Source organism: Podarcis liolepis (assembly GCF_965112155.1).
Source record: "Podarcis liolepis genome assembly, chromosome: 4".
NCBI lineage: Eukaryota > Metazoa > Chordata > Lepidosauria > Squamata > Lacertidae > Podarcis > Podarcis liolepis.
The window spans coordinates 84,174,265-84,201,857 of NC_139558.1; the positions used below are offsets into that span (position 1 = coordinate 84,174,265).

Here is a 27,593-nt window from a genome sequence, read left to right on the forward strand (position 1 = left end):
CATTACTGGGATTCCAAAGGCAGAATTGACATCCAGGTGGAATTTCAGAAAGGCAGCACCTTGTCCTGGATCTTAGGCAAGTCAATCAAAAAATTGTGGGTGTTTTTTTTTGGGGGGGGGGCAAAGCTCAACCATTTTGGTGGTTTCATTTTAAAAAACCTAACATGACTTTTTGAAATATGACAACCCTAACTTATTGGGCTCAATTTCACGTCTAAGGTTTTTCCCCCATAATTTTGTTTGATTTGCATTTGGTATAACGTTCATGAAATGAAGTACTAACAAGAATTCATTCAAAGCTACAGCAAGCTATTACTCGACTTTGGAACACATTTTTAAAAGAAAAGCCTGACTAGCTTTTCAGACCCCCTTTAATTGAATAACTTTCTAAAGAAATGCCTGAAGCAACTGATATTATAGTCAAAGTCTTGGTTGTTCTGTTATCTTTTACTCCATGAAGACCCATTTATCCTAAACAGAACCCAATAAGGCAGACATGTATGTACAAAATGATTTTTTTTAATGTGATCCTATCATGAATTTTTGCAGGTAGCTCTTAGAAATATTAAATAATCAATAATTTTTTTGGATTTTTTAATCATATTAATTTTTGATCACTATTTAAATTTTTAAATTTTAAAACTTACATTTAAAATTTAGTGTAAGTTCATTATGTGACAAAAGGGACGCGGGTGGCGCTGTGGGTTAAACCACAGAGCCTAGAACTTGCTGATCAGAAGGTCAGCGGTTTGAATCCCCGCGACGGGGTGAGCTCCCGTTCCTCGGTCCCTGCTCCTGCTAACCTATCAGTTTGAAAGCACGTCAAAGTGCAAGTAGATAAATAGGTACCGCTCCGGTGGGAAGGTAAACGGCGTTTCCGTGCACTGCTCTGGTTCGCCAGAAGCAGCTTAGTCATGCTGGCCACATGACCTGGAAGCTGTACGCCAGCTCCCTCGGCCAATAAAGCGAGATGAGCGCCACAACCCCAGAGTCGGCCACGACTGGACCTTATGGTCAGGGGTCCCTTTACCTTTAACAAAGTTTCTAGAGAGTGCTCCTGAACAAGAGCAAGTTGTACACACATTACCCACAGATGACAATTCAGATGATGACGATTTCACAGATTACAGTGGTACTGATTATGACAGTGATAGCTCAGAGAGTTCAGTTGTAACAGTCATTGAGAGGAAATCTCACACAATGGATAGACCTTCACAGGTGAAAGATGAACCACTGTTTGCCATTGCTACTGGTTCTCAACAAAGTCCAGAGGTTGAACCAGTGAGCACAGAGGATCAGCACCTCATACGCAGGTCTGAGAGAGTTACAAAGGGTGTACCACCAAAGAGGTACTCAAAAGAATTTGCTAACTTAGCTGTTGCATGTGTTGCTATTGTTAACAACTCAAAGCAGGTTGAAGCAGTGTCTAAGTCAGAGACAAAGACACAACAGAGAGCTGCAAGCCAAGGTAATGCAGAAGCACTCATTCCTTGGAAACCAGACAACCAGAGAGGTACACTGATGGAACCAGTGGTGGGGAGTTCCAAGGGTGGAACTGAAACAACAGGGGACTGTTATATGTATAACAACTGTTTGTTTTCTTCTCTGGATCATGTTTTGCCAATTGATGCTTTTGGGGGAGGTTGTTGGGAAAAAGCACCAATGCAAAAGCCAGCTGCAAGTGGCTGGAATGCAAAACAGGATGTTGTGGTTTGCAACTGTACTGTTGGCAAAAAGGAGGAGTCTATTCTCTGTACTGAGCACCGGATGTTAGCTCAGAGTGTCATATGACCTGTACTGGGAGTACAGGGGTGGAGTTGTGACTCTTCTGATGGAGTCTGAAGGGTGCAGTCACGTTTTCTATGTACTGCTGAATGACAGGAATAAAACATGTAAATAGGACTCCTGTCTGTCTCATTTCCCCTCCCTGGGGGGGGAAAGCAAGAAGAGAGAAGCAGAGGGTGTGTTCTCCTCACGTCTAATGAGGAGAATCGCCGGTTTACGACCTAGCCTGCCGGCAGTTGCAGACGGAAGGTAAACAAGTATCTCACTCAATTGCCCGGGGGAGGCCAGTTTACCTCTGACTGTGAGCTGAGATACTGACAATATCATATGAAAGGCAATGAAGTCCTAAAGAGATTGATGTTTTTAGTTTTGACGTATCCTAATCATAGGCTAAGCTTGTAAGGTTTTTGCTTAGTCTGGCAAGACCAAAATTGTCATTTAAAAAAATAATAATCAAACCCTCATAACTCAAAAACAGGATGAAATAAAAAATTTATAATTTTAGATTTGCACTTAGTTTTGATCATTCAACAAGTGTACAGAATATCAAGAAAATTGGATGACATGAAGTAAAAAAACCTGGATCACTTGATATGGAATGTCTGAATAGAAGAAATGGCAAGGACTGTACTTGTGAGAAAAACTCCCTTTCCCCAAATATGCTAGGCAACCCAGTTTTCACTGAATGGTATTCCCTCCCCACTGTGAGGACATCATTGCGCTACTGGTACATAAAAAGACAGAGCACTCTAGGAACCAAAAAAAAAAAAAAATCTCGTTACCGTTATGATCCATCAGTACTTTGTAATAAAACATTTTATGCCCAGCCTTCACCAATCTGCTGCCTTTCAGACGTTTTGGACTACAACTCTTTATTAGCACTAGTCAGTATAGCCTTGCTTAAAAAAATCCTTAAAGTACATAATATTTTTAGAAGGAATCCCCCCCCCCCCAGAAAACTGCTGGAAATACATCGAGTCGCTGGAGTCAATTTGACGGCAAAAGTAACTTGTGTACCTTTCTCCTTGTTCAGAATATCTTCGTGGCAAAATGAACACTTTAAGTGATCAGTGGTAAAAAAAAAGAACCAGTCAGTTTTCTCACACATGAAAAATGGTCTCTTGCTGTAATCTAATGAACATCTATCTCCGCTACCCCTGAACGCATGAAACTCATCCCAGCGCCACACAATTTTTATTTCAGCAACTCAGAGACTTGCAATTAAAACAGAGATGAGGTTTTAATAGCAATTTCTCTCAATGGTAATTTTATTCTAGTAGATATGCTCAGACAGACTGACCCAAGTACCCACCTTGTATAAAATTAACTAATATGGTGCGCTCAATCAGAAGAATTAACCATCATGGTGCAGTAAATTAGAAGAGGTTTTATCCAGTGTAACTAGATTTTATCTACGGCATTTACCTGCTGGAATCAAATTATTTTTGCCAGGAACTGTGTTTCCTTATTGTTTTTAATTAACTGTTATTTTATTATTCAACTTGCTTGGGTGCTTTCTATTAGTGTCTGCATAACAAAAGTCACACATTTATTTTGCCAGGAGGACAGTTTGCTATTTTTTAGTTGCACTTTCCTTAATTATGTGCTAACAACATTGCATAGGAAGATGGAAAGATTTTAAAGTATATTCTCTTCATTGGAAATGCATGATTTTCAGAGAGAGGATAAGCACAACATTGTTGAAAACACCTCCTATGTTGATACAGAAAAGTCTGGTTTTACAATTACTATTCATACTGAGCAATGATTTTTCTTAAGCTGATATTTAGACTTAAGGGCAATCACAAAATGATAAGAGAAAAACCTTGGAAATCTCACTCCAACGTGAGCACTTTCATATTCCATCTATTTTTTCTTTAGGAGGTGGTTCAACTGCTCTGTGCCATTTCAACACTCCACACACCCAAATCTCCACTCTTGTTGGTCGTTTTCACTAAAATGGCATTTAAGGTCAATTAGATGTCAATGAAAGTGCATAGGGGGTAAATTAGAACAGAAAACAACCTAGGCAAGGTTTCATTGAAAGGGTCTAAATAATTTCAGCCGACAACACAGCAGCTCATAAAAACACAAGAAGCTGCCATAATTATACTGAGTAAGACCATTGGGTGAATAGGCAATCACTGCAAGTTCAAACAACATGAGCATATATATATAAAATTTGGGTTTTTGTTCCCAATATGCATCACATTACACTTGTTTAAACTGAATTGTATTTGCCGTTTTTACTGCATTTTTACCATTTTTTGGAAAGAGCTTTTTGATGCGCCTCATTATCTTTTCCTTTTTTTAAACCACCACGAACAACCATCTCACTGCTTACCCCTAACTCTAGATCATTTATGAAAAAGTTAGAATGGATAGATCCCAATGCTGATTCTTGGGATCTATCGATTCTACTTCCTGCTTCCCTGCATTGGGAGAGATGCCCCAACACCTGTGGGCGCAGATGGCTGTAAAACTGGCAAAGCCAGGTATCCCAGGTATTATTTAGTTCTACAATTACATAGGAAATGGAATGGATGCCTGTGATCAAATATTCTCCCACATACGCCAAAGAAATGGGCAGAAATCTCTATGATATATAAACCAGTCACTTCAGCGGGCAGAGAAAGAAAGTTTGCAAAGGTAATCAATGTCTGAAGTTTCAATATATATATATTTTTACTTTCAGCAATTAGACTTTATAAAATTACAGTGGAGTGGAAAGGCCCATCTAGAATTATGTCAAATATAGTTTCTGGGAAAGAAGCCAAGGCTACCCCTGAGCAAAGGCAGTGTTGCCGCTACTTACCATTTTGGTTTAATTGCATTGTAATGCTAGATTCAACAATAAGATTGGGGGCCATTTTAATTTAATGCACAGGAAACTGTTAGTACCAATTTTATCTGTAACAATTGCCAGAATTACATAAACATTATTATTCTAGCATGGAAACAAAACCCTCAAGTTGACACACGGCATCATTTATGCATTGAGAATCTACTGGGAGCTACTTTACAAATATTTTTATGCTTTTGCCAAAGGTGACACAAAGCCACAGACATACTATTTCAGGAAGGGGCCTGCTTTATCAAAGGGGAAAGCCCAGCAGAAGTTCAAAGTACACAAGTGGACAGTGATATACCTTAGTCCAGGGGACCAAATCAAGGCCTAGCCTGCCTATACCATTAAACAACCATAATTTTATTTTATGTTGTGTTTGTGTGTACAGAGGACAGCCCTGTGCAGGAGACAGATGGTAGGATGTTATTGTACAATGCCTTGAGTCTTCCACAGGCAGAAAGGCAATAAATAAGCTTTGTAAGTAAATAAATAATACACAGAGTGAAACACGGAGAGTAATTCTGGTAGGTCAATTTGTATCATTGTTGTCTGACCATATTAAATTGATTGGTTTAACTGAAACGCTTGACATAACTGAAGGCTCTGTGTAGATTTCCGATAATGAAACAAAATTGGAGAAAACAGCCCTGAACTTCTCTTCATGAGAGGAAATTTTTCAGTTAGCACTGAGTCACAGTAAACATACAAGTTTTTTGGTTTACACATGCAACCCGGAAACATAAACCTCTTAAGGAGGGCCCAAATTTCTGTGCTGAGCAGAGAAAGAGACCTAATAAAGACATACCTGTTCTCTGACATGTGCTGAGTGAAGCCATTGTTTTTTTAAAAAAATTATTAAGGTACATACATCATAAATTATGTACAGTCATTCCTTGGATCCCAAACGCCTTGCAAGTCTAACATTTTGGCTCCCGGACGCCGCAAACTCGGAAGTGAGTGTTCCGGTTTGTGAACATTCTTTGGAACCCAAATGTCCGATGTGGCTTCCAATTGGGTGCAGGAGCTCCTTCAGCCAATCGGAAGCCAAGCCTTGGTTTCTGAACGTTTTGGAAGTCGAACAGACTTCCGGAACGGATTCCGTTCAACTTCCGAGGTTCCACTGTGCTACATTTTGCATCGTTCAGTTGCAATTCCCTCAATAAACCCTGGGGTCTTTGTAAGTTCTGTTTCCACCTGTATATTGATTTCCATGAAATCTGAACCCCCAAAAGCTTGGAAACATGACCACTCAAAGTAAATCCACAGCTCCAACAAACACTACAATGATTTTTTAATATGCTATTAGAGCTGCATCCAGGGCTGTCTTAACCGTTGGTGCTAGGGGTGCACGGCACCCGGGTGCCAGACTCGCAGGGGTGCCAGGCCAAGAGTCCAGGGCCAAGCATTGGAGTCTGGGAAAGAGCCGCCGACAGCCGAGCGGAGCAGAGCCCATAGGCACGCCGCAGGCTCTTCTGCTGCGAACGGCTCTTCCCCGGACTCCCAACACTCGCCCCCGAACTCATGCCAAGCCGCCCGCAGCAGAAGAGCCCATGGCACTCCAACAGGCTCTGCTCTGCTCGGCTGTGAGCTCTTGCCCCAGCTGCATGGCGGCTAACTGTTTCAGTGCCGCGCCTGGAGTGCCGTGTAACGCTGGGGGCGCTGCGCGACACATCCTGTTGCATGCACCGAGCTGTGGGTTCCTTTGCTGGCTTTTCTGCTGTTGGCGCATGCTCCCAGCACCGCCCATCGTGGGGTGCCAGCGCAGAACAACGGGGAATGTGCACCAACAGCGCCTATGGCAGCAACAAATCCAGCTGAATATGAGCACGCAGATACTGTCTGGAGATCTTTCCTCCGCTGCGGCTTGCATTCCCCATCGTTCCCCGGGCACTGCGTGCGCAGCTGAAACAGTTAGCTGCCATGCAGTGGGGGGGGGGAGGCAGTGGGTGGACAGCACGGCGACTGTACCATCCGACATTTTTTCGCCGTCCCCCAACATGGAACCTGCACCCACCTCCATACGCCCCTGTGTGTGTCGCGCTGGCACCCCCTTTGGTTGGCGCTGTGAGTCCCTGCATCCCGCAAAAGGTCAACAACTTTGCCCCCCCCCAAAGGTCGACACCTCTGGGCAACCTAGGGGCGCCGGGCGGATCTTTGCACCCTGGAGCCGCATAAGCTTAAAACGGCCCTGGCTGCACCATTTCACAATGTTTGCAGTTTGCTTAAAAGGTGAATTGCTGAGGGAGGAGCATGAAATGCAGAGGAAATCTTAGCTGTCATTGTGAACAATATGTCATTTTTATTCATATATATATATATATATATATATGCTTTCGTAGATTTTCACGGGTACAGGAATGCAGGTTTTGGTGTCTTCGGGTGTCTTCCCGTGTAAGAGTTGGGGTGTCTAGGCGACGTTTCGACGAGGTCTCACTCGTCATCTTCAGGCTGGTGCTTACGGCTTCTTGTTACTGGAACAGAGCAGGATCTCAGTGTTTGGGTTCCTATAAATACTGTTGAGGGGGTGGTGTATTCTGGGCAGAGAGGAAGTTCCCAGGATAGTGTGACTTTTCTTCTTTTGTTCCTTAATTACTTGAGGGATATCTTGAGTGATTTCTTGAGTGATATTCTGAGTACCACTTAGGAGGGTCATTAAGAGTGGATTAGTTGCTAAAGCTTTCGTGTCTTGACCTCTTGAGCTTGTGAAGAGTTTTTCTGAGAAGATGGCTGTACTTCACTTAGTTGTGCTCTGGCTTGGCTTCGTGTATAGGGGCGAGCTGTGGTTTTGTGCCCTGTGCCAGTCAGATCTGTGTAGGGATTGCAGGGGGGTGTAGCATCCGGAGGTGCCACTATGGTTTGGCTACTGGATGGTGTCTGTAATTTATCTGTGGAGAGGGTCTGGGTTTGGGTCTGGTGTGGTTGATTGGTGATGGCGTTCTGTGTGCCTCTGGATCTGGTGTCGGTTTTTGTGGGGAGGGCTAATTTCCAGATGTCTGGCAGGCGGGACGTGTCGTCACGCTTGTTCATGTTGTGAGGGTGTTTCTCTATCTCGATGGCTTCCATGATTATTCTCTTGTGGTGATGTTCCATGTTAAAGAGCAATTTGGAATCTGCAAAATTAATTTCGTGTCCTGTTTCTTTCATGTGTTGGAAAAGAGAGGAAGTTTTTTCTTCTTTTTTGACGGCATTCTTGTGTTCTGCGATACGTGCATTTATTCGTCTGTTTGTTTGTCCAATGTACGTGGCTGGGCAGACTTTGCAGGGTATTTCATAGACCCCTTGGTTTTCCAACTGGATTTTATCTTTGGGGTTTCTGAGGATATTGGCTATTTTTTGGTTGGTGCAAAAGGCACCAAAAGCTCAAGAGGTCAAGACACGAAAGCTTTAGCAACTAATCCACTCTTAATGACCCTCCTAAGTGGTACTCAGAATATCACTCAAGAAATCACTCAAGATATCCCTCAAGTAATTAAGGAACAAAAGAAGAAAAGTCACACTATCCTGGGAACTTCCTCTCTGCCCAGAATACACCACCCCCTCAACAGTATTTATAGGAACCCAAACACTGAGATCCTGCTCTGTTCCAGTAACAAGAAGCCGTAAGCACCAGCCTGAAGATGACGAGTGAGACCTCGTCGAAACGTCGCCTAGACACCCCAACTCTTACACGGGAAGACACCTGAAGACACCAAAACCTGCATATATATATATATATATATATATATATATATATATATATATATATGTTATGGAATGTAACTGCTAGAATAAGGAAATCCCATGTGAGAGAAATCCCATCTATTTGAATGGAATCTATTTTCATACAATTATGCTTAGATTTACATCCTCAATCTAATCATTTTTGTCCTACTTAGGCTTGCTCATAGATAGCTAAGAAGCATTTATTTCTTCTTAGCTTTTCTTTTTTTGCAGCTGTGAGATGGGTCTTCCCCCTTTCACTAAAATTTGAAAGATGTGCTTGATCTCTCCATACCCATGCTTCAGCACCAAACAGCTGTTTAGAAGTAACAGAAGATATAAGAATCAATGGGGGAAACTCAACCATACTTCTGTGGGTCAACCGTAAGTTGGAATGAATAAACTTGCCTGGTGCAGGTCACTTTGACATACTAAATTAGAGCTTTCCAAACTTTTCATGCTGATCACACCCTTTTTAGACCTGCATCATTTCGTGACACAGTAATTCATTTTTACTAGCAAACCCGAAGTAGAACTAAGCCCTTTCCAGCCCCAGGAGCAGTGCGGGGAGGGTTCGCGCGGCACACCTACACACTGCAGCCAGCACACTAACGTGTCGTGACACACAGTTTGGAAAGCTCTGCACTAAATCATCAGTAATTCAAGGAGAAGAGAAACAGATTCAATAAGAACAGTGAGATGCATGACTATTCTAGTACACGTGAACGTACTGAACACACGTACAATGCGCACAAATAAAGATTTGCAGACCTAATAAGCAAAGCAGTCGGTCATGTTTACTGAACAGCACCAAACTTTATTAACCGTGCCACACTCTTCCTTAGAAGCTTAGCAAACAGAAATGTATGTTGGTAAAAGCACTGTCAGGCATCACCTCTCATATTCTGAAAACACCCAAGCCCAAAGTTCCCAAGGACCCAGTGACATTGAAAACTGTAATGTGTGGATTAATCACATCAGAGAGTCAGCCCTAGCTTCCTAGGGACGGGTTCCCACAATAACCACTGCTCATTTTTCAAGCTCCATTAACATGCTACAGCAATTGATGTGAACACAACCTTCCCCCTCAAAAATGTGTTGCCACGTTGCACCAGTAGCACCATTTTGGGACTTGTGAAATAGGAGTCTGTAGCACATGTATATATGGGAAGACTCCATATTGTCCTCCCATTAAAAAAATTATCTCTCCGCGCACCCCCTCCCCCATCCAGTCACTTAGCAGATAAAATGCAAGCCTGGTGTGCAGCGAGAGAGACACCTTATAGTTCAACTAGGCTATTAGTTGGTTTGATGTAGCAGACAGGAGTTGCATCAGTATAGAGGTGAGAATTGCCTTTCCGCTCCATTCCTTCCTTCCCATTTCATTGTCAATAGCACGCAACTCAAACATTGTAATTAAACCCACAGAAGTTGGTCTAGTAAAAAGTTGCTATCACATTAACTATACTTTTCTTCATGAACAGCAAAACATTAAAGCCAAACACAGCACATTTTTAAAAGGTTTCTGAATAGATTTTATGAGCAGTAACATTTGTAATTGGACAGACTGTCTGAGTTTTTGCTGGATAGTTTTTTTTTATTAAAAAAATCACAATGCAGTCATCAGCAGAGTAGCCAACACTGTCTGGCTAGCTACCAACATCCAGATTTTAATATGAATGGTTTATGACTCAGCTACACTGGCTAATTGTTTTATTTTTATATTTATTTTTAGACCTGCAGGATTATGCAAGATGGTGTATTTCACCCTTTATTAGTTACAGTAAAAAGTGACAAATATTAACAGCTTACACAATAGCAGTCTCCATTCATAACTAATTTTCATATGGTGACATAGCCAGTATTGTGTAGCAATTACCTAGTCAGTCTAAGACTAGGAAAAGAGGTGGTCCAGACAAAGGACAAGATGTGGGGGGTGTACACACACACACATACACAAATCTATGTACAGAAATTGACCAGACTTGCAGTTAATCCTTATTTCAGCACTGGAGATATGATAGATCTTTCATTGCACTCGAGGGAGATTACCTCCTTAGCTTGGGGCAGGGGCAGGGACCCTCAAGTCTGAGGAACAAATGTGGCCCCTCCAGGTCTATCTGGCCCTCACCACTTTTCCTAGATTACCATTCCTCTCCCCAGGCTCTGTGGGGGTTGAAGGGGACTGGAGTCCAACAGTACCTGGAGGGCCATAGGTTCCTCATGCCTGGCTTAGGTGATAAATTACGACCAAGTTGGATAGGAACATTGGGAGAGAATTATCTCTGGTTAAACATTGCATTAGTCTGTAACAGTGCTCATTTGTCTTTTTATCTCCTATACGCAGATAATAATCTTCTGTCAAATTTACTAGTTGGCTTATATGAAGAGATATCATGCCAAGAATTTTGAATTATTTTGATACCGTCTCAGACCATTCTAACATTTATACAGGTTTACATTTATCTTCTTAATTCCCTTTTGTATTCCTACCAAGATGGCTTTCAGAAATTTAATTCACCAGAAAGACTGACAGTCAAATGCAATTAGCAATGTGCAAGAATATGAAAAATATTAAGTGAAGGTTACTTGGAGAGGCAATGTTTAATTAATGGCACTGGGAATTGTCTTTCAAATGCATATGAAAAAATACAATATAGCATATTTTCCTGAGCAGACTTGGAACTATACAGCCTTTTCATGCATTTCTTATAAAGAAGTCATATCCCAGACCCTTTGAATCTCAGCTGATTAACTCTGCAGGGTGGACTTTCAGTTAGGACAAAACTGTTCTAAGCAGCACATTGCAAATAAAATAAAACAGATCTTTAAATCATTTTCAACCACCAACAGGACATGTACGTACAGAGAACCACCCAAACTCTGCCACTACCATTAGGCCATATTTCTTTAACTTCAAAAATATTCTGTTTTATGCCCCAAAACAACTTCAGTGGCAGCAGATCAACCTGGCAGAGGGAAGGGGGTTGTAGCTCAATCCCTGTCATCTCTAGGAAATGCTGGGGTAAGTCCCTGATGAAAACCCCAGAGACCTGCTGCTCATCAGTGTAAAGGTAAAGGGATCCCTGACCATTACGTCCAGTCATGGCCAACTCTGGGGTTGTGGCGCTCATCTCACTTTTTTAACCGAGGGAGCCGGCATACAGCTTCCAGGTCATGTGGCCAGCATGACGAAGCCGCTTCTGGCGAACCAGAGCAGCACACAGAAACGCCATTTACCTTCCCGCCGGAGCGGTACCTACTTATCTACTTGCACTTTGAAGTGCTTTCAAACTGCTAGGTTGGCAGGAGCAGGGACCGAGCAATGGGAGCTCACCCCATCGTGGGGATTCGAACCGCCAACCTCCTGATCAGCAAGTCCTAGGCCCACAGCGCCACCCGCATCCCGCTCATCAGTGTAGATCTTACTAAATTAGATGTACCAATGGATTGACTTCATATAAGGCAGCTTCCTATACCCTTAAGGGCAATAAAGATGACACAGGACAGCATTCACTGCAGCTCTGTGTATTAAGAGGGAACTGGGCAGGTAAGAACCAGAAAAGCCAAAATATTTATCTGCCTCAAACCATGAAGGGGCGTGAGAATCTCTCTCCAACCAATTTTATTCCATACATTTCACTTTTCCCTCCTTCATTTGAGGTTTTTTTAAACAGAGGTTGGACGGGCATTTGTCAGGGATGTTGGACTGAATGAGCCTTTGTGTCCCTTCCAATGCTACAATTCTATGATATTCCATATGGTGTATCCATTCTATGAAAAGCAGCAGAAAAGGTTACAATAGTTTAAACTTGTAAAATATGTGTTAGTGAGTCATAGGCATCACCTGACAAAACTAAGTTCTACACAAATACTTATTTTTAGTTTTGAGTAGCATTAGCAACTCCAAATCATGGAAACCGGGGAACTTTGCATTTTTATTTTTAGTCGTTTCCTATCATGACGGTATGTGACTCTATTTAAGGATATTGCTCACCTCAAGGGAAGCTGCATGGGTGTTATGTTGCTCGTGCACATTGCCTTAGTGAACTTAGGAGCACCAGAAAGGAGAGGTGTTCTCCTTGGCGGCTCTCATCTTTTGAGGGTGATAATATCGTGAAAAGGTCTACCTATGTTGAGTGCTGAAAGAAAAACTCTATATGGAAATTATTTCAAAGGCATCTCCTCTATATGTAAAAAAGAAAGCACTCCAAATATATATATTACATGACAAAGAGATGCAAGGGGGGCTGGTTTTAAGAATGAAACAACAGTGTAAGTGACACGCTATACAGCTGGTTTAGTGGTCACATTTGCACCACTGCTTAGGAACAATATTAAGCAGCATCAGTGGGAGACATTATTTTTGTCCTGGGCTGAGCATGTGCTCATCAGTACCTGTACTACAACAACAACAACAACAACAACAACAACAACAACAACAGGCAGTATTCAACTAAATAATTGTGTGAGTGGGACCTGAAAACAACTCAGATGTCCAAGGCAAGGGTAACCAGCTGCATCTTCACCTTAAGGTGGAAACTATATAATGAAGGTGCTAGGCATATGTACCATTGTGGGGAAGGAATTCCACAACCTAGGAGATTCCACTCCCCGGCTACCGCCATTCCTGAACTTCTGGTGGTGGTGGAACTGCCAAGAGAGCTCCCTCTACTAATATTAGGATAATCTTCACCTTCCTGAGCTACTATTTTGCCCTTGGCTCTGACTGGTGGATCTCAAGATCCGACTGGTTTTTTAAAAAAGTAGATCCCGCAAGCCCAAAGTCTGCCTACTCGTGTTTAAGAATGCAGGAACCACCATGATGTGCTGAGTAGAGGCTCCTCCAAAGAATGGTTAACACAGAATGTGTGCCCTAAATACAGAATGTTTGAAAAGCCCCAGCCAAATTCAACAGGCCTTCCTCTGCCTGCATATCTTATTTTTATTTACATGGCCCTGACATGGAGATGACAGCAAAAGCTGCCAGCCAAACAGCCCACTGGGTGTGGGGGGGGGGGCTTAATTACTGTTGGGGTGATCAGTCTCAGAAAGAGCCAACTTAAGATCCATTTTCTCCAATCTTGAACTGATGCAGGTTTCGGCTACATATCATAAGCCAGAAGGCACCCCAGCTGCGTAAAATCTGCAGGCTTAGGAAGAGAGCAATCAAAAGCATATCTTCAGAGAGGAGAAATACAAAACATGCGAGTGACACATTATCTTTAGAAATTCTAATCGTAAGTCAAGAAAAACATGACAGGGCAGCAGAACTCTTCCATCTGTTCCCTCCTAAAAGGGCTGATGGGGGGATGTGAGGTAATTGAGTTTTGTAAGGTAGCGAGTCATCTACAAATTTAATATAACAACTGAGACTGTTCCATTCGGAAGCATATGGCTGTTTAATCAAAAACAAAAAAAGTTGTGACTCAAAGCAGTTTAGCTGCTTAGAAATGTATTTGAAGGAAACCAAACAGCCAGGGGTATTATGTTTCCAAATAAGCAGATGCCACTTTTCCATTGAAAAACAAATAGTACGTCAGTGAACTCTGCCATATATTCTGACTCTGAGAGAAAACCAAGGGGGTGGGGGTTCCCTGCTAAGATTGCTTACGAACTACATTCATTACCCTCCCCAGCAAAAAAAATGAAAAATGATGGTGGAGGTTTGGATTACAGGTTACTGGTGTAGACTGGAAGGTATTATGCTTTGGCCTACCCTCAAAATTTGTCTACTATTACTACTACCCAAATGCCTAGTGGTCAGTGTGTGGAAGATGGGCCTGTAGGCATTTGTGGCAATTACTTGCAGAATCTGGACCGGGGGGGTAGGGGGGGGACACATGACCAAAACAACTAATGTCAGGAGGGGACAGCAAAAATTGCCCTCACTGCAAATGTACCCCATTTAAAAGACTCAGAAAGCAGTATTTAAAAACGAACATTGTATGTTCCTCCCCCCCTCCCCGTATCGCACAATCAACATTCATTACTGAGATAATGATACTGTGTGAGAGCTTTTAAAAAGAAACTTAATGTTCTTTATGGATTTCCATCCCAAAGAGCAGCTAAATGGTAAATCAATTGTATAAGCATGAGTTGACTCAGGCTACAATTAGTGATCATTCTTTCTTGTCTATAGGTGATCTGCTTTGCTGACACAACTTCAAACGGTCCTGCACAAACAACCAGTCATTTATGTCAAAGGAGCTCACAAGAGTACCCGTATTTAATGATGCTGCAGTACAGATATGCAAACAACTTCGCCATTCATAAGGAAAGGAGATGGGCAGGAAGACCACTGAAAACAGAATGCGCTATATTAACAATGGAACACCCAGCGCAAAGCTCACAAACGGTAGAAAGAGGGGACAAGGACAGGTCTTACCTCAATCCCACCTCATATTTCATGCTTACACCCATTGCAGCTTAAGATGATTTACCTCTTTAAGGAGCTCTGCACCAAGCAGTGAGCACCACAGCCTTAGAAGAACATGTAAAAAATTATTCAGCTGTTTATACCAACTAGAAGAAGGGAAGCGATGGCTGGATTTACTGCATGCTAATTATAATTGTAACAGTTTCTTTTTTGTTACAAAAACACTGCTTTAAAAATCTGCCTTCATCACAATTTGTAGTTTATTAAGGAGTCATTTTATGCACCAGACACTTTTATTGGTGGGGGGATAAGCTCCCAACCCACTTTACAAGCTGAAGCAGGACAGTCTAGAAAGAGCTCGCCATATAATTCTGCTGATTGTATAGCTCACCTCTGAAAGGTGAATGTCTCAAGAAAAAGCATTATCCAGAGAGAGGGAGGGAGGGAGGGAGGGAGGGAGGGAGGGAGGGAGGGAGGGAGAGAACACTGATGGATAGGACAAAAGAGGTCCAAAAACCAAAAAGGTTTTGGTGAGTGTTACATACTGTAGGTGAATTTGAAGTTTTGAGTAACAGGTTACAGTGCATACCTAACTGTAACTACTCAGAAGTAACTCCTACTGAATTCAGTGGGGCTTACTCCCAGGTAAGTGGTGTTAAGACTGCAACCTTAATAAGTCTTCAACAAAATCTTCTCAGGGTTTCCCAAGTTCTGGGTCTCTTGTTCTATACTTAGGCACTAAACCGCTGTGATTAAACCACCAAGCAGTTGTGTACCAATTCTTCTTGAATGGGGCATAATGGTGAAGAAACGAGGGTGTTTTGTGCTTTCAAAATCTTTGAAACAACCCTAACGTATTTCAAAAGGAGAAGCTTGAAGGTTCAGCAGCAAACCCTTCCAGCAGCTGGAATCTTAATGATCCTCACAGCCTCAATTAAATTGAATAATCGTTCCTAAAATAATTAACCAACACAGAGACAATGTTTTTCTGATTGCTGATTGTAACTATTATTTTTTTTTTCTGAGGCATCGATGATGGCATAGGGAGGCGTGCTGGCAGTAGGTCACGTAGAAATGTAAGCCACAAACAACTTTGGGGTAGGAGGGAAAAGAGCAGTAAGCAGAGTGTTCTGCTTTAAAACTTGAAGGCTCTTTGATCTACAAAACTGCTGAACACAGCCAAAGAAAAATAGCTAGAGAGGAGAGATAGTGAGGCTCATTCAAGGCGAGTTAATTCTCAAATCCTCTCTTGGACTTCACTGAAAGATTTAGAGCTCGGATTCTTAAAGGCTGCTAAATAAAGCTCCCCCAAAGATGGCTTTCCTCAATAGCCACAGATCTGACCAGCAGCTGGAGAGAGCGGGGGAGAAGGGTCTTGCTCTTTCAAGGACAAGACCACTTGCAGCCCTTTTCAGACAACCTTAATTGGGAGTACTGGACTATGGCAACCATCAGGTTGTGTACCAATTCTGTGTACATCATGGCAACCAGACTCACCAACAACCTACATGCATTCAGCTATCTGTGTAAACTAGGAATCGGAAATCTGTGCCTCTGTCACCCCCCCCCCAACGTTGCTGGACTCCCTCAGTACTTGACCAATGGCTATGTACTTGCTGTGGTTGATGGAAGTTGGGGGTCACAGGTCTCCCATCCTCGTAAACAGAATCTTCATATGCATACACACATAGGATCAGCTAGGACATTTCAATAGATGCTTGTTGGTCAGGGCTAATCATCACACCCACCCACATTGTTGTTGTTGTTTAGTCGTTTAGTCGTGTCCGACTCTTCATGACCCCATGGACCAGAGCACGCCAGGCACTTCTGTCTTCCACTGCCTCCCGCAGTTTGGTCAAACTCATGCTGGTAGCTTCGAAAACACTATCCAACCATCTCGTCCTCTGTCGTCCCCTTCTCCTTGTGCCCTCCATCTTTCCCAACATCACAGTCTTTTCCAGGGAGTCTTTTCTCATGAGGTGGCCAAAGTATTGGAGCCTCAGGTTCACGATCTGTCCTTCCAATGAGCACTCAGGGCTGATTTCCTTCAGAATGGATAGGTTTGATCTTCTTGCAATCCATGGGACCCACATTAGTCATCTGAAATGGGCTAATGACAACTAGGACCACTCTCCCTTCGTTACAGCAGATTTGCCTCAATTTTCTGGGGACCGGTGTCATTAAGATAATCCCCCACCCCAAGCAAAATGGAAGATAATGGGTTTAGAGTTGTGGCATGGTGAGACTCCCCCTTTCTTCCAACTCTTTTTTTTATAAAATAATAAAATAAAATCATTTTCAAAGCTGCTGGATTTGTATCCAAAGTACTACTATGTCAATGCTTTGCCAAAGCAAGGATTTTTGCTTGCACAATGGAATGTTCTTCCCCTTTCCTTCCTTCAAATTTTCCAACCCTCTGGAGCAGATTTGGAGCGGATGCAGGGCATGCACGAGAGTTTATATGAACAGTCCTGTTGCACAAGTGGAAATCCTTGTACTGACAGGACATGCTGATACCACACGACTGCCACTGTGAAGCTTTGGTCAGTATCATTATTTCTGGGTGCTAGAACCTTCCCATCCAAAACAATTTCAGAACATGAATTGTGAGCCCCTGGAGCAGAATCAAAATGGCTTCCCCCTGTTTTCCACCTGTAAACTGGCGGTGATCATTTTGACCCAAGCCAACCTCCTTCCCATTCGTTCCTTCAATCCCTGAGCAGAAGTGGGATGGGGCAGTGCAGACTATGTCCAAACAGAACTTGTTATGATCAGGGAAGAAGACCTTACACCTTCCATGTGAGAGATGGACTACTACAAAGCAGCCCTGAAGGTTGGTAGCCAATGCTGGAAGCCTCTGACTTGGGAATTGGATGAACTTTTAACACATAGAATCATAGAGTTGGAAGAGACCACAAGGGCCATCGAGTCCAATCCCCTGCCAAGCAGGAAACACCATCAGAGCACTCCTGACATATGACACAAACACATACACACAGTAGTTTCTCAGGCCAACGAGTACTGAAAATTTTAAATAAACAGAAGCCACTTGAGACAGTTGCATCCTCCTAAATTAATGAGATAACCAAACAAGAACCAGGAATATTGATTTGCATGGATAAACCGTGAACACTAAGTGGCAGGTAATAAATTAAGAAATGCTTTTGAAATGTAACAAAGAGCATGGGAGGGAACAGTAACAGCTTGATGAAAAGGGACATAATAATATTTGAAAGACCTGGAATATAAGATTAGGTCACTCCATTCATATTCTACCAAATGAAAAAGGGGCTGAAGAAAGTCATTGTTTTTAGTAGAGAGAGCTGGTGTAGGATAATGGCTTGAGCTATGATTCAGAAAGTCCTTGGTTTTGAAATCACCACTTCCATTAACTCATTCAGCATCAGGCCTAACTCAGGCTCACACTTTCAATGAGAACCCCAATTACACAGCATTAAGGTTTGGGCAAGTAGCCAAACTTTACAGGTTGTTCTAAGGAATGCAACATGATAATGAATGTAAAATGCTTTGAATATCTGGAAGTGTTATATAAATGCTGAAAGTTTTTGAGAATCAGGGAGAAGCCCTATTGCATATCCCAGCAACATCAAGGAACCAAGCTAAGTTTGATGTCAATTGTGTGAGTGCAATTAATGTGACGGGTTTTTAAACTTTAAATAGCAGCTGCAGGGGCAGAAAGGTTAAGCTTTTCCCTACCCTTTCTCCACTCCCGTTCATCTTTATTGTGTTGCCCTAATGCAATTTCCACAAATCTGTCCTCTTTCAAAAGGTATGATAACAGGACTGGGCCAACTTGATTTCCCCCCAATATATTTTTGCATTTCTCCCTTGTGGTATATCAACACACACACCAAATAGGTAATGTGGAACATTTCAGAGTCATGAGCCTGAAAGGAAAATTTAAAGTCATGATCATTTATGAAGTCAATGCGGATTAAGCACAATTTTTTATACACACAGTGGCATAAAAATAGACTCTGAGATCTCTATTATTTCTCTTTGTTGGCTTGAACCTAATATAACTTTTCGCCTCCGGTTTCACACTGAGCTGGGATAATCTCTTTCCTCTTTATTATACCCACCAACTCTAATAAGACCGCCATGATTTGTATTCTGTGTGCAATGTTATCTTTCGTGATATGCAAAATTTCTGAAAGAAGTTCAAGATAAGGGCATGGATCCTAGCCCTAACTGTGCATGCTTTCACAAATCACAAAGTGGTGATAAGCAGCCCTACAGAGCCAGCTATTCACAGAAGCCATTTCAAAAACATCTTGTAATGGTGTGGCGCTTTATGCCTAAATATGTTTTCATCCAGATAAGGATTCCTGGATGCAGAAGACACTCTGCAGTCCACTAGGGTTGCAAAGAAAGGAAATGGTACCTAGGACACATTTTGGCTCTTAGGCAAGACTCCCTCATTGCTGCGAAATTGAAATTGCACTAAACTCGATTTAAGCCTGCCTGTGCCTAGTCTGCAGTTGGTGAAAATATAACAAAAGATGCATATGGACTCTGGGTGTCACATTGCTAGTAATGTTGTACAGACACACACTGCCTTGATGAGTCGGACTGAAGTTGCATCTAGTCCACTATTCTGTCTTGAAGAATGGCCAGCCAGGAAGCCTGTTTGCTAGCACAAGGGAGCATTAATAACACAGCCTGCTGCTTCTCAAATCCCTCTTTAAAATGTAGGAAAGGGCCTGCTCTTTCCAATTGCAAAATAAAACACCACATCCCCATATTCTAATAGCATTTTATTTTCCAAAATGGCACCACCTATGCACAAGAGAAGGCTGGGGAGAACTCAAGGTTTGCAGAAGTTGTTGTTATTCTAATTGCCCTTAAGGGGCAACCCCCCATTCCAATAACCTCAAACAACCCAAATGAAACACGGAACATGATCAGCGGCTATAGAATATTGACTGACTATTGAGGCGGGGAGTGAAAAGGAACAGAAAACCAGTGGGAGAAACAGAATGGAATGGATTATGAACCAAGGGCACAGGCGGGCATTTTGAACAGGAGCACTGCAATATTTTGTTACAGGACCCACTCACACCCACTAATAAGGTTGTAAACCGCTTTATATTTTTTCCTGTGATAATCCAGATCCACAAAAACACACCCAACCTCAAGCCTTATGCGCACTGTTTACAAGCAAAATACACTGCTGCTTTCATTGCTTTTTTTAAAAAGTTGATAAATAAAAACAGCAAAATCCTGAGATCCTTTTCAGATTCAGTTGATTCTTTAGATAGTTCCTTCCCGATTTTGTCTTGTCAAGAATAACCAGTGAGTAGCTTTTTAACCCACATACACCTACGTGAACCTTAAGACCCTCTTCAGAGGCCCTGCTCTGTGTGCCCCCACCCAAGTGAGGTGCGACAGGTGGTTACAAAGGAGTGGCGATTATCAGTGGTGGCTTAAGAAATGATCTCCTCAAAGAAATTTGTTTCCTCCCTTCTTGATGGTCTTTTTGGCACGAGCTGAAGGCCATTTTACACTTGTGTCTCCAAACAAACCCTAGGCTTATTTTCTGTTCTAATCTGTTTTCAGATTTAAAACTTTATGCTCTCACTCATTTAGCATAGTTTTAAGCAGAGCTGCAAATTCTTTATGTCTCAATTAGGGAATTTTGCTATGTTGTTACATTATTTTTTGTTTCGATTATTGTAGTTTTAAACACTGCATAAATGTTTATTTTTATTGTGTAAGCTGCCTAGAGAATTTGATTGATGGACGGCCATGTAAACTTAAAAAATTACTCAAGCCTCCTTCCTTTGAAATTGTTCCAAATTAACAAATTACACAGAATGGGATGTGTGCCCACAACCTTATACAGCAGTGATTGCTTAATCATTTGCACTAACCAATGTTTTGTTGTTTGTGGATATTATTATTATTAATTCTTATTCTTATTATTTTTCTATACCACCCTTCATCCAAGGATCACAGGGTGTTTTACAATATAAAAACACAAAAATGTGTAACATAGTAACCAAAACAATACCGCCCTCTGCTCCCCAGTTTAAAAGTTTAATTAGCCAAAGGCTTGGGAGAAGAGGATTTATTTATTTTTGCCCGGTGCCTAAAGATATGTAACAAAGGTTCAGAGTTCTGAGGTGCAAAGAGAAAACCTGTATTTTTGATTCAGCAGCAGCAGTTTCTTTTGTAATAGTCAGTGCTGGTTTTATAGCTTCTTTCCGGAGCGTTAAATATGAAAGCCCACATGGGACTCCTTGATCCTGACCCTGGGTGAACTTGTGAAAGTCTTCAGGCACTGGTGCTGAAACTAGACTGATTTCTGATGCAAGGATAAGCTCCAAAAGAATCCCTCGGGCTCCTGTCAGTTTGGGACTGCCTTCTCTACACATCACTGTTGGCTCCCCAGGAATCTCACAAGAATTTGACTCCTGGTTCCAAGCTGTCAAAATCTCTTGTCTAGGGGCTGACCATTCTTGAGCTCTCTCTTTCACGCCTAACCAAAGATGAAGGTGTTTTGGTGTTTTTCTAGGGCTCTGCAGGGAGTGGGAAACACCTCAAAAAACAACATACCATGAACCACTGCTAAACAGTCTTTGTTAAGCCAGGGGTAGGAATTGGGATCTGATCAAGGCAAGGTAAAAAAGAAGTGCTCCTGAGGCATTTCTGGAACTTGGCCACAGTGAGGGTCAACTTCCCAGCAAGTGTCCTGACTCCATTCCATCAACATTCCAACAGGAGAAAAAGAAATATAAACTGGCAATATATAAATGATAAAAATTGACCTTGTAAGCTACACTCTTCGTCTATTGACGTCAGGCAGGCGCCTTCGCAGTTCAATACTCTGTTCAATGTGCGTTTATAACAAGCATATTGAGACACGCAGAAGTTACACGTGTTTTAACCTGTGCATGGTTTACTGTTCATTTTAATTAGTAATGGAATGGAATACCTGCTTTAACTGTCTTTTATCGATAATTTTAATGGGTTGTTTTTTAATACTGCTTGAAGGTTTTAGTAAAGGTTTTACTAAAATCAGATGGTATTTAAGTTATAATGAGAAAAATCTTAATAATTATTCATAAAGGAAACAGCTTATAAGAAGTAAATAAGGAGGCCAGATAAAGGATAATGGTTGTTTGTATTGTTGTATGTTATGCTCATTGTATGTTATGTTCACGTTTAATGAGGGTGGATTTCTGTATGGGTGGGTGATGTTGTAAATAAAATTTCCAATAAAAATTAAAAAAATAAAATCAGATAGTATATAAATACTAGGAAAAAATGGTGCTGACAGAAGATGCCAACAGAGGAACAGTTCCCAAAGAGAGGGTCATGAGAGGGGAACTTGCGGTCCTTCAGAAGTTGGTGAACAGCAACTCCCCACAATCCCTGACTGTCGATCATCCTAGCTAGGGCTGATGGGAGTTGTAGTTCAGCAACCCCTGGAGGCCACAGATTCCCGAACCCTGTGTGAGGGATTCAGGATGATCTGGGAAGGGGTGGGGAATCACCTTAGGTCAAACTTTTTCAAGATTTCATGTTTTCCTCTACCTAACATTTTCTCAAAAGTTATTCATTTGTTTATAAAATATGTTAATTGCCTTTCTGCCTGAAATGCACTTAATATACAAATGTCTTATGAAACATATATACCAGTATGGTATGGTATAGTGTGGTGGTTGGATCCAGATGAAGGATTCTCCAGCTGATCTCAGAGAGGTCCATATAAGAGATATTCCAAAGACATTCTAGGCTCTGCCATTGTAGGGGGTTGGACTAGATGATTCTTGGGTCCCTTCCAACTCTATGATTGTAGTCATAACCAAAATCTTGAAGTGGGCCTAATAGACCAAAGGCAGCTAATGCAGGTGAGCAAGGAACATACGAAACTGTATTCTACAGGCAGAGCAATGGTCTATCTAGCTCACTACTGTCTATAACAGGGGTAGGCAAGGTTTACCTCACCTGGGCCAGTTCACTCCAGCGGATATCCCTCCATGGGCCAGATTGCGCGCCCACTCGTGATTTCCGGCGTCTGTGTCTGCGCAGACGTGATTTTCGGTGCCGCAGAAGCACTCGTGGGCCAGTTAAACGACCCCCATGGGTTCCTTGTGGCCCATGGGCCTTAGGTTGCCTACCCCTGGTCAATAAGAAGGGTAGGGAACCTCGAGTCCTTGGGCCAATCTTTGCCCATCAGGGGCTTCCAAGTTGGCCCATGAGGACAGTTTCCCATACACATCCACTTGGAACATCAGCTGATGAGCAAGAAGGTTAAATCAAAGCATCTTGCACCTGATGTCACTTGGCCAACAAGCCCGATCCTGATAAGAATCTGGTCCATCAAGTCAAGGACATTCCCCATCCCTGGTGTACACTAAATGTCAATAGCTCTTTGGAATTTCAGTCAAGAGCCTTTCCCAGTCCTACCTAGAGTTGCCAGAGATTAAATCTGGGACCTTTGCCCAGCAAACCATGTGATCTAGAACTGAGCTATGGCCCTTCCTTAGCATAGGTTTCGAAGGCCCTCTGTGGCTGGTCCCTGTTAATACATAGGTCACTATTCTGCACTACCTGAAGTGCTTGAATTGGCCAGGTGAAGTGCAAATTCTCTAAGTGTGGCCTTCTGCCCATTCCTGGTCAGCACAGAGAAACGTCTTGTTAATAATCAGGCTTCAGTTCCTGACTGTGAGGACCCTGGGCTGGACAACAGAAATCTAGCTTATAGGACCAGGACCAGTACTGAGATCTAGCTTATAGGACCAGTACCCACAACCCCAGACATGATTTGTACGTCATGCTGCAATATGATATTTCTGAAAGCTACGTTTTAATAAAGAGTTGCTCATCACAACCAGTCTTTGTTTCTTGAAGAAGAGCACTGGTGTCTCAACTTCCAGACTACAATGCGAGTCATTTTCCCAGTCCAGTTCTCCAAGTTCCACTGACAATATGAAGAGAATGAAGAAAGGGGATCAGCACAGCAGCACCTTGAGTTTGCTCTCAAAGGAAACCAATCTTTGCTAAGTGTCAAGTACAAATCATGGTTAGTCAGGTAAACGAAATGACGCACACAATTGGACCTTCGTCCTGGAAAAAAATCAGCATGTCCCTTGAACAGGATGAACATCTTGCCACAATAAATATGCCAATGCAAAATTACAGCTAAACATGCGATTTGCATTCACATCTTCTTTGGAAGGCCGGCTCCTGGGAATTATGTGTGGCATAAGGATTCCAACCTTCAGGTAGAAGAAAACTCTTCCTGAACACTAAATCAGTAAAGTTGCACTGCAGTTCCTTTAGTCATGGCTACATTACATTCAAATGCGTTCATACATAATCCAAGGGCAATGAAAATTTACATTATGGGGGGGGAAACAAAACCCCTGTTGTGTAAAAAACATAGAAATAATGTACAAAGGAAGATAGAAATAATGAAGCAGTACTAATGGCAAAATAACACACACACAAAAATAAACATAAATGCCCTAACAGAGTTCTGTCTGTCTGTCTGTCTCCCCTTGACACAAGGGTGGTGGAACTACAAAGTTAACACCTGTAACTACAACTACAATCTTAAAACCTGAAAGGGTCTGAGGAGATCTTTTAGATATTTGGGGGCCTAAGCAATTTAGGATTCTCAACATTCATGTGAACAACTCGTTTTGGGCTTTCAAATGAACTGGTAACTAGTGCAGCTGGTTCCAGAGTTCTAAATGGAACACCGACCACTGCATTTTAGACCAGGTAAAGTTACCGAGTTGTCTTGAAGGTTCTCAATTGGGGAACGCTGCCTAGCTTCAAAACTAGGTTAAGAGGAAACTTTCATTGGTGGTGGCTGCAGTTAATATAGAGGCCAATGTAACGCTTAAACACACTTATGACTGGCGGGGAAGGATGGGAGATCTTCATATACTGGTTCTAACAGTGTATTACCATGCAGTTTTGTATTGTTCTGTATAATTTTATCGCCGTGAGTCACCCTGGGCTCTCCTTTTGCCAGTTCATATACAGATGTTATTATATCTGTTGTTTTGCTTCCAGCACCTTCTCCAGCAATTCTCAGCATTGAATTTCTCCCGCTTTCACCATGACAGACATCCTCAGAGAACTTTCTACCATGATCTCTTTTCCAAGATACATAAAGCCTATTTCGATTCCTAAAATAAGATAGTTCCCTCTTGCACTTCATAGTATGCAGAGGCCATAAAATTTCTGTGAAAGAATGAAAAATAGCCTTACTTTTGCATTTTTCTTTCTGGCTTCTCTTCTTGCTGCCTTTTCTTTCAATCGTTTTTCCTGTGGGTGAAAAATTAAATATGATTATGATTATTACCTATAGTTATTAGTTGCTTTCCTCACAAAAGTGACCCAAAGTGACTTTTGTCCAATAACAAAACCAATAACAAAACCAATAACAAACAGAAACTTTTAAAACATTTCTTTTCTAAAAAAACATTGTTCAGCCCTGACATTGAGATCGAGCACTGAGGGCCTTCTGGTGGTTACCTCATTGCCATAAGTGAGGTTACAGGGAACCAGGCAGAGGGCCTTCTTGGTAGTGGCGCCTGCCCTGTGGAACGCCCTCCCATCAGATGTCAAGGAAATGAACAACTATTTGACTTTTAGAAGACATCTGAAGGCAGCCTTGTTTAGGGAAGTTTTAATGTTTGATGTTTTATCATGTTTTTAATATTCTGTTGGGAGCCGCCCAGAGCGGCTAGGGCAACCTAGTCAGATGGGCGGCATAGAGTAAATAATAATAATAATAGAGATAAAAGGCAAGTCTTGCACATCCTGCCACTCTAAAAGGCCAGAAGTACTGGAAACCCTTCAAATTTAGGCCAAATAAAAGTTCAAATAAAAGAAAATTTGTTGCCAGGCACTTAAAAATAGATAAAGATAATGCCAGGCAAATCTTCCTGGGGGGTACATTCCATAAGCAGGGAGCCACCACTGAAAAGGCCTTTTCTTGTGTTTCTACCCTCCAGACCATCTGTGGAGGGGAGACACAGAGAAGGGCCTCAGATGGGCCTTCAGGGTCCAATTTGGTTTGTGTGGGGATAATGGAGCAGCTTAAGGGGTTTCAACATCAACAAGTATGTCTTGTAGAGCACATTACACATTCAACTTTTAAAATGGAAGAACAGTCACTATGGAACTGCAAAACCTCCTGTGTTTATATAAAAATTACACTCTATGATTGATTTAGCCAGACTGATGCTTTATGAGCAATTCAGTTCCTCCCATGCTGCTTCCATTGGTAATGGAATTTTCACTCGCGCACATGTTCAGCTGACAAACCCGCAGATGAAAATACCCCCTGCACCACTGCTCAGCAGGGGATGCTAAAATAGGTGCATCAAGAGATTATAAAGTCTAGTTAGACACTGGAGGTACAAGAAGACTAGGATGAAACTTTCATGGATACTTCAGTGCATATCACCAAGCAAGGCAGAATTGGGGGGAAATCTTCTTCAATGTTCTCCTATTAGTCTATTTCAGCTACAGAAGTTTAAACTGATATGCTGCAGCTCTAGCAGGGCAGATCCCATATTTGACATCTTGGAATGTCTACAGCTGAGTCATCTGAAAAGTCTACAGCAGTCTATTATTAACCTCTGCTTACTAAGTATGACAGTGATGGGGACCCTGACATATTCCCACTTATGCATCCATTCTGGCTAGGAACAGGCCCTATTGCTTACTCCAATGCAACACAATTAAACTCATTAAAATGGAAATAAAAATCGTATTTCTATTTCTGTAATGTCCTTCAGAGACAGGACAGACCTGCATACCAGACTAGTACATCACGACTCTCCGTTCCCTATCTTGCTTCTGTTGCCTTTTATAAAAAGAAAAACTTGAATTTGCCTGGCTTAATCAATCCACCTTTATAGGTTGGTTAAAAAAGTGGTTTCAAGGCGAATGCTATTTTTAAACATTTATACTTGAAGTATGCGCAGATGGGAGCCAAACGCATCCTTGTATAACTCAGCTTTTGATAACATGTCTGTGTAACTTCTACCCAGGTAGGATTTTAAAAAACAGAAATCGTCTGCAATTGATGTAGTTTTATAAGATGTTGCTGAAATTATTTTGCTTTGATGAAAGTAAATTATGTTTAATCAAAATTATTGCAGAAGTTGCAGTGTATGTATTTTGGGAATCTCATTTACCACATCCTTTCATGAAGTTGGATATTTTGTGGAATGTAGTCTTGGTTTTCTTTGATAACTGAGAAAGGTTAGAAAAGTATCTCTCTCCCAAAGGAAAACCTGGGTATAAATATCCCTTTCTCTCAGCGTATATCACCCTTTCATATCACCTTTTGCTTGCAACCCAATTTTAGTGTTGCTGATTCAACTAATTATCATTTAATTAGAGCTTCTCAGCTCTATATCAATAATCAGTATTTTAGATTTGTAATACTAGCATTAGCAATGACAAATCTAGACAGCATCTTAAAAAGCAGAGACATCACCTTGCCAATAAAGGTCCATATAGTTAAAGCTATGGTTTTCCCAGTAGTGATGTACGGAAGTGAGAGCTGGACCATAAAGAAGGCTGATCGCCAAAGAATTGATGCTTTTGAATTATGCTGCTGGAGGAGACTCTCGAGAGTCCCATGGACTGCAAGAAGATCAAACCTCTCCATTCTGAAGGAAATCAGCCCTGAGTGCTCACTGGAAGGACAGATCCTGAAGCTGAGGCTCCAATACTTTGGCCACCTCATGAGAAGAGAAGATTCCCTGGAAAAGACCCGGATGTTGGGAAAGATGGAGGGCACAAGGAGAAGGGGACGACAGAGGACGAGATTGTTGGACAGTGTTCTCGAAGCTACTAACATGAGTTTGACCAAACTGCGGG

At 41.9% G+C, this 27,593-nt stretch overlaps 1 protein-coding gene and 1 long non-coding RNA gene across 2 annotated transcripts in view; one reads left to right on the forward strand and one right to left on the reverse strand.

Moving 5' to 3' along the window:
* DDX10 (DEAD-box helicase 10) overlaps positions 1-27,593 on the reverse strand; it is a gene marked incomplete at its 5' end in the record, with an annotated part of 164,062 nt that overhangs the window by 24,147 nt on the left and 112,322 nt on the right. Inside the window, 1 exon segment of the mRNA XM_083499413.1 lies at positions 24,963-25,019. Coding sequence (XP_083355539.1) covers positions 24,963-25,019 — 57 coding nt within the window.
* Positions 13,000-14,963, forward strand: LOC310705461. Its single transcript, XR_014525307.1, has 3 exons — positions 13,000-13,338; positions 13,431-13,572; positions 14,475-14,963. It is a non-coding gene; the product is annotated as an uncharacterized lncRNA (long non-coding RNA).